The following is a 6,965-nucleotide window of genomic DNA, read 5'->3' as shown; positions in this document are numbered from 1 at the left end:
TCTTTTCCTTCTTCTTCCACCCCATCTGTTTCATCCTTCTCCCGCACCTTCTTCTTCTTTCTCTTCTTTTTCTCCTCCTCCATCTACCTCCTCCCTTTCTTCTTCCTCCTCCTCTGTGTCTTCTGCATCCTCTTCTTCATGTTCACTTTCCCCATCATTTTCCTCCGCTTCTTCTTCTTCCTTCCTCTTTTCACCACTGTGTTGTCCTTGATCCGAAGTTTCTTTTGGAGGCGGCACAAGATCAGTTTCAGAATGCGGTAACTTCTTTTGACTTTCTGTTGCTGGTTGACCTGAATTCACCAATAATTCATTGCTTTGTCTGGGCAGTGAGACCTCATTGTTCCTTTTCTTGTCAACTTCCACCGTGTTGAGATTTTCTTCTCCAACAACTTTTCCGGTGTTGGCATTCCCTTTTACGTCTTCAGCAGCAGCAGGAGAAACGGCGGAAAGTTGACACCTCCAACGGCTGCGGCCATCCACAACAGCATGCAAACTCTCCATCACCTGACGCACGCATTCCTCGACGGCGGACGCATTCGCACGGCCTCCGGTCCTCCTGCCGACCTCCTCCGCGCATTCCGTCCGCAACCGCGTACGCCACTGCAACAGCAAATACTCACCCGCACTGCCATCGCCACCGCCAGCTCCGTCCGCTGACGACACCGCCACCGCCAGCACCACATCACAGCACGCAGAGGGCACACAGCAGCAGCACACGGCCAGTCATCATCATCGCCATCACTCCTGTCACTTGCGTGTAGCCTTCAGCACAGACTAACTCCCCATCAACGCAGAGTGAAAGTAGAAGGAAAGAAACGGCAAAGTAAAAAACACCAGCAGCAGCGGCAGCACGCATTTCATTAGAAATATTAAACCAATGAAAAAGCAAAAAAGACACAGCGAACTGCAATAATTTAACAAGAAAAACAAACCCAAGGCTCCAGTGCGTATGCATATGAGTATGTCTGGGATGCGTTCAACGTGACGGTTGTGGTGCACAACGCGGAGCACACAGCAGGGCAGCGGAAACAAGCAAAGCAAAAAACGATCATCATAATCACTCTTACTTCATACATCGGACCACAGTAGACGTACACATTACCCCGTGGCTGAGTGCTGGCACGCACAGCCCATGCTCCCTTTCAGCCCACAGCGGTGCACGCCAGCGCGGATACGGCGAGCAGCAGCGGGGCACACACCCACGCAGAGCTGCTGAGGCTGCCGTCGATTTCGCGAAGACGTGACGGTGCGCGGGTGTTCGTCGTAGTTGACGCCTCTGCGCTGTTGAGCGCATCACTTGGTGCCTCTGGCGCAGTTGTCGTAGTCGTATTTGTAGCTGGTGCTTTTGTGGTTGTGGTCGTCATGGTCTTCGTATTTGCTGTCGGGAGGTTAGCCTCTTCATTAGGTCTTAGCACTTCCGGATTCTGCTCTGAACTCTTTACCACCGACTTACTGGAATTCTCCGTTGAACCTCTCGATTTAGTGTCCACATCTTCCGACCCTGCCTGTTCAGTCGCGCCTTCTCCATTTTCTGCATTGGACGACACACGCGGTTTTCCTTCCTTAACGGCCTTAACTGGTGGAGATAACGCATCGGCACCAACATCTTGCTGGTCTGCAAGGATAATTAAATCCGGAGACTTGATCCCTAGACTTGTCCCCTGTGGTGGTTTGAGCGGTTCACTTGTGACAGCAGTTACTGTCACACACGCGGACGGACAGCAGCACAGGGCTAACACCAACAGGGCGCACAGCAGACGGCACGTCATCATCGCGAGTGTGGTCGTTCAGTGGTGTGGAGCTGATCTGCACAGTGAGGGACATGGAGAGCAACAGGGAAGACGAGAGGTGCGGCAGATACACAAAGAGGGCACACCACATGAGGAGAGGGCAGCAGCCAGGCATGCACCGTACGCCGCACACCACGCACGACACACACACAGCCCTGCCGCAACACCAACACACAGATGGAAGAGGGAGAAGCAAACAGGAGCGGCACACAAGGCTCCACCGCATGCACACACGGCGAGAGCGGTCCGTCGTGTCGGCACCCCTCACGGAGGGTACGCACACACAAAAGAAGATGTGCAGCGCACACAGCAACACAACAGCAAAGTACTGTTGAAAAATAAGAGATCCCCGCACACCACGTGGATTGTTGGTCCACGGGAAGTGCAGCCAATATTCATCGCAAAAACAACTTGTTATCCTGTTTTAGTTGTATGCTGCTACAATAACGAGTGAGTAGCGCAAGGCCGTCCGTACAAAAGTGGCAAGTATTCCGTCGCAAACGGGCCGTCGTGCGGGCTGGGGCAGTCACAAACAGTCGCAGTCCATATTCCCAACGACGAGGGCATTCCCGCAGTGGATGAGGCAGAGTCTCTCCTGGTCCATCTCGAGTACCCGCGGTTGTGCTTCCTGCGTGTCTCGCCTGCTGGCATGCTTGGCAACTTCGGTAGCGACCTGCGCGCGAGGCGCCTGTTAGGAAGACGGTGGCGCCATTGTGGCATCCGCATGGGAGGCCCTCGCAAACTATTATAACGCCAGGCTGAGCACGTCCGGCATGTGCCCTCATACTGTGGACGTACAAGCGCACTCTGCCGCAGGTTGGGCAGGAGGACGTCAATCCGCCGCTCGCTGGTCGACAAGGAGTTGCGGCGCTCACGTCGGGAAGAGGTTCCGGCGGAGGCAGAGCCGGGCCGGTCACCGCAGTGAGGGAGGGACGGCACCACCGACACAGAGGGTCCCTTGTGATCCGCAGGGCGTGCGCAGGCCTGTCGAAGAGTGGGCGGGAGTCGCATCGCACCTGTGCGCAGTGCCGCCACTCGGGGCACGATGTCCGGGTCGACACCAGGAATAGAGTCCTCGCCACACCGACAGGCGCCTGTCATGCGGTGTGCGCGCCTTCATTTTCCTCCTGGGCATCCTTCCAGTTCCGTCGCTTCACTGCGGTGAGAAAGTCCACGTGCCAGGCAGTGACGCAGCCCTGCGGGAGGGATTGTGCCATGACGGCGTCAGCGTCCGCTGACACGCTGCGTGGGATTCCGCAGCGTCATGGGAAAATACGGAGCCTGCTGTGCGACCTCGATCCGCCAGTGAAGGCGGCATGGCGCCAATCTCCTCGGCGACGTCGCCGTGCACCGCCAGCGGGCCAAGGCGGAGCGCCTCGATCGCCGAGAGGGAGTCTGCGGCAACAGGAACTCGTGTGGGCGATTTTGACGCCGCCAGGCGGGGGAATGGATAAATTTCCGCGGCCGTGCTTGGTGAAAAGACGCTCCGCTCGGCAGGACCACGCAAGGCTGTCAGCAGCCGCGCGGAGGAGCCCCACAGGCAGCTCGACTGTCCGGGGGTCAAATGGCAGCGCAGCGGATCCAGACGCATGCTCAGCGAGAGACAAGCCGTCCGTCCAGCGGCCTGGGTCATACGGTCCCAGAGAGGCGCGGACCGTTTCAACGACCGATCGTCTGACGTTGTCCGGGGTGTCATGGGCACGCCGCGGTTGGAAGACGCCCGCCTCGTTGCGGCTCGCAGCGTCCCAGGCGGCAAATCGCTGCTCAGCATGAGGGGCGCGGATGTGGTGCGGGGAGATCCCCATTTTACTGCAAACGCGCCGCGGTTTCTTGGGGACGGCATCCCTCGGCAGCGGAATTCCCGTAGCTGCCTTCCCATGCATCGACGGAGGCGTGGCACTGTCTGCATTTCGGTCTGGTTAAAGAACTTTTGTTTTATTCTCATGGCGATAGTGAGGCGCGCGCGTCTCGGAGCGCAGGACGCGTCGCAGGTGTGCAGCATCGTTTGGAATAACCGATGGGTGTCGGTCCCCGTGAAGGCGTCATCAACGACCCCGGACGACAGAAGGAGCACAGCGAGTTTATTTGTCAGGGCGTTTGGTTTCATTCTCTTGCAGCTTTTTTGGGAGAAGGTGGGAGGTTGAGGGCATTTAGACCGAATACTTTTGAGTGGCTGCGTTCCGTTGAATTGCGGCCAGTCGTGGCACTCTTTTGGGGTTTGGCCGCTCGCGTCTTTTGTTTACTTCCCAGTGCAGCACGTGGATAACACTGATGTGAAGAACATTTGTTTGACCGCGTGTGAGCTGCTGCCGTGCGTGGTGCATGGACTATTTGATTGTGTGGGGAGGTGCATTGGGGTGACGAATACTTCTGTTTGGCGTGTCGCGGTGTGTCGGAATGGTGTTCGGATGACATGTGAGGGGTGTTGTTTGTGATTTGTGTGTCTTCTCTTGTGGAACCGACGTGTGTGCGGGGATTGTGGCATTGTTGGCTGACGGCTCCACGTCACTTTTCAGCATTCCTGGATGTGCTGAGGAATGACGGCTGGCGACCAGCGTGTTGGTGCTGCTGGTGGGAATAAGTGCATCAGGAATAGACCATTTTCTCTTTTCCGTGCTGGAGCCGATGAACTGGCACGAGGGCACCGGCTGCAGGCTGCCTGCCAGCACGTGTGAGCAGCGGATCCATGCACACACCGACGCTCATCGCAAGAGCTTGTGCGATCACGGTGGCTTTTTGGTGTGCTTTTGTGGACGTCAGCCCACCGAAGAATGTGTGAAGCAAACGGCTGACTGCACACGAGGAAAATAAGTGCGTGCACTGTGCCGTGTTTCAGCGTCGATGGCAGAGCGGCAGGAAGCCCGTGTTGGCAACTGAGATCTTTGCGTCGCGAGAGATGTCGGTGTTGATTTTGGATCGTCGAGGGTGAAATGATTTTGCTGCTGCTCGTGTGTGTCGCCACTCCGGCAGAAGGCGAACACAAAAGGGAAGGACGCAGGCACTGCGTGTGTGTGCGCGGGTGCCATGCAACAACGTCACAAGAAACATGCTGCGACTCGGTGACCCTCACATAGCTGTGGTCCCCACGAACAACCCAGGCACGGCCCACATCGATGCACTCAGTGGACGGAGTGAGGCATCTTTTGAGGCGCTGCAGGGAGCAGGATGTGTTGACGCAGCCACGAAGTGTATGGAGTGTCACGATTGCACAGTCAACTGTGGCTGGTGGAATATTTACTTCTCGGAGGAAACAGAGAGAGAGCTGCTCCTGCTGTTGGCGTCGTTGCTGCCTTTTGTGGCCTCCCATGCCGATTATTGTCTGTCCGCTGATCATGGGTGGCATGCCTCCACTAGTGACTTCGTCTGCAGGCATTTCACAGCAGCAGTGAAACACACATCACGTCGCATGCCTTGGCTGTGGATGTGGTGTCGTGAATGCAGCCGGCATTATTTTGCCCGACTCCTTTTCGCTGCTTTGCGACAAATAGATGCGTCGCCGCCCGAGTCATTCACTGCAGCTCCGTGCGTTGTACTGCCAGCACAAGACTCTCTTGTTGTCTGACGCCTGGCTGACAGCCAGATACCACACCGTTGGGGCATGCAGGGATGTGGACTGCCGCTCACGGTGTTGCGCACCGCTGTTTGGATTCGGCGGCCACACGAGCGGATGTATTGTGGCGCAATCAAATGCGTGAAATACGCGGAATCACAGCAGCCGCAATAATATCAGCGGTGTGGCACCACGGAATATGTGAGAGGGTGATGCATGATGAATCACAGTGGGCGGCATGCGGGGGAAGTGCACCGCGACGGAGCGTCATCCCGCCCTCAGCCTGCAGGGGAATGTACGCCCACAAAATATATGGTCGAGACACCACCAAACACACATGCTCTTCCATGCACCAATAAATAGGAGCGAAGGTGCGTTCTGGTGCGTGGGAGTCCACTCACATATTATTTGTTCCCACCACAATAAACGGCGAGGAATCAGGTGCCACAGCAACGAAAGGAAAAACAAACATCTATTGCAGCACTTTACCAGAGAAAGGCAGGAACAACACAAATTGAATTCTTGGATGCACCAACACAAGAAAAAAATGCACAAGAGGAAAAAAAATGTGCACCCTGCAGAAATCCCCAACACACGATCCAGGCATGAAGGTCCATCCTCTGCAAAACAAAAAAAAAGGAACAAAAAGGTATGCGGACATCTTCCAACATTCAAATCGAAACAAAATAAATGGTTGTTTGCTTTATTTATTGCTATTATATCTGCGTGCGGCTGCTGCTGCGGTGGTGGTCGTGCCTGCATGAGGTGTTGTGTGCTGAATATGAACGACGGTCGAAGGCAACTGAATTGCTTTTGTAATGAATGTTGGCTGCACTTCCCGTGGACCAACAATCCACGTGGTGTGCGGGGATCTCTTATTTTTCAACAGTACTTTGCTGTTTTGTTGCTGTGTGCGCTGCACATCTTCTTTTGTGTGTGCGTACCCTCCGTGAGGGGTGCCGACACGACGGACCGCTCTCGCCGTGTGTGCATGCGGTGGAGCCTTGTGTGCCGCTCCTGTTTGCTTCTCCCTCTTCCATCTGTGTGTTGGTGTTGCGGCAGGGCTGTGTGTGTGTCGTGCGTGGTGTGCGGCGTACGGTGCATGCCTGGCTGCTGCCCTCTCCTCATGTGGTGTGCCCTCTGTGTGTATCTGCCGCACCTCTCGTCTTCCCTGTTGCTCTCCATGTCCCTCACTGTGCAGATCAGCTCCACACCACTGAACGACCACACTCGCGATGATGACGTGCCGTCTGCTGTGTGCCCTGTTGGTGTTAGCCCTGTGCTGCTGTCCGTCCGCGTGTGTGACAGTAACTGCTGTCACAAGTGAACCGCTCAAACCACCACAGGGGACAAGTCTAGGGATCAAGTCTCCGGATTTAATTATCCTTGCAGACCAGCAAGATGTTGGTGCCGATGCGTTATCTCCACCAGTTAAGGCCGTTAAGGAAGGAAAACCGCGTGTGTCGTCCAATGCAGAAAATGGAGAAGGCGCGACTGAACAGGCAGGGTCGGAAGATGTGGACACTAAATCGAGAGGTTCAACGGAGAATTCCAGTAAGTCGGTGGTAAAGAGTTCAGAGCAGAATCCGGAAGTGCTAAGACCTAATGAAGAGGCTAACCTCTCG

General features: G+C 55.6%; 5 protein-coding genes across 5 annotated transcripts, besides 4 other annotated features; 1 reads left to right on the top strand and 4 right to left on the bottom strand.

Annotated features, from left to right (window-relative positions):
* Positions 1 to 2,025: a sequence feature (heterozygous, non-Esmeraldo-like haplotype).
* On the bottom strand, positions 31 to 501 carry Tc00.1047053511565.40 (uncharacterized protein; the record flags this gene model as incomplete). The annotated part of the gene is made up of 1 exon (XM_799852.1): positions 31 to 501. One exon carries the CDS (start codon positions 499 to 501, stop codon positions 31 to 33), a length of 471 nt encoding a protein of 156 aa, XP_804945.1.
* Positions 48 to 189: a sequence feature (GA-rich).
* Tc00.1047053511565.30 (mucin TcMUCII, putative) lies at positions 1,143 to 1,772 on the bottom strand (the record flags this gene model as incomplete). The annotated part of the gene is made up of 1 exon (XM_799851.1): positions 1,143 to 1,772. The coding sequence occupies one exon, from the start codon at positions 1,770 to 1,772 to the stop codon at positions 1,143 to 1,145; it is 630 nt and encodes a 209-aa protein (XP_804944.1).
* Positions 2,026 to 6,066: a sequence feature (areas not merged during assembly with more than two copies in the genome that could not be assigned to a particular haplotype).
* On the bottom strand, positions 2,944 to 3,897 carry Tc00.1047053511565.20 (uncharacterized protein; the record flags this gene model as incomplete). Its single annotated transcript, XM_799850.1, has 1 exon — positions 2,944 to 3,897. The coding sequence occupies one exon, from the start codon at positions 3,895 to 3,897 to the stop codon at positions 2,944 to 2,946; it is 954 nt and encodes a 317-aa protein (XP_804943.1).
* Positions 4,303 to 5,163, bottom strand: Tc00.1047053511565.15 (uncharacterized protein; the record flags this gene model as incomplete). The annotated part of the gene is made up of 1 exon (XM_799853.1): positions 4,303 to 5,163. The coding sequence occupies one exon, from the start codon at positions 5,161 to 5,163 to the stop codon at positions 4,303 to 4,305; it is 861 nt and encodes a 286-aa protein (XP_804946.1).
* Positions 6,067 to 6,965: a sequence feature (heterozygous, non-Esmeraldo-like haplotype).
* Tc00.1047053511565.10 (mucin TcMUCII, putative) lies at positions 6,576 to 6,965 on the top strand (the record flags this gene model as incomplete). The annotated part of the gene is made up of 1 exon (XM_799849.1): positions 6,576 to 6,965. A coding segment is annotated over one exon (390 nt), but the record flags the coding sequence as incomplete, so codon positions are not given.

Source organism: Trypanosoma cruzi, genomic scaffold (assembly GCF_000209065.1).
Source record: "Trypanosoma cruzi strain CL Brener 1047053517139 genomic scaffold, whole genome shotgun sequence".
NCBI lineage: Eukaryota > Euglenozoa > Kinetoplastea > Trypanosomatida > Trypanosomatidae > Trypanosoma > Trypanosoma cruzi.
Note: the sequence above shows the minus strand (reverse complement) of the source record. Positions and strands in the feature narration are given on the sequence as shown.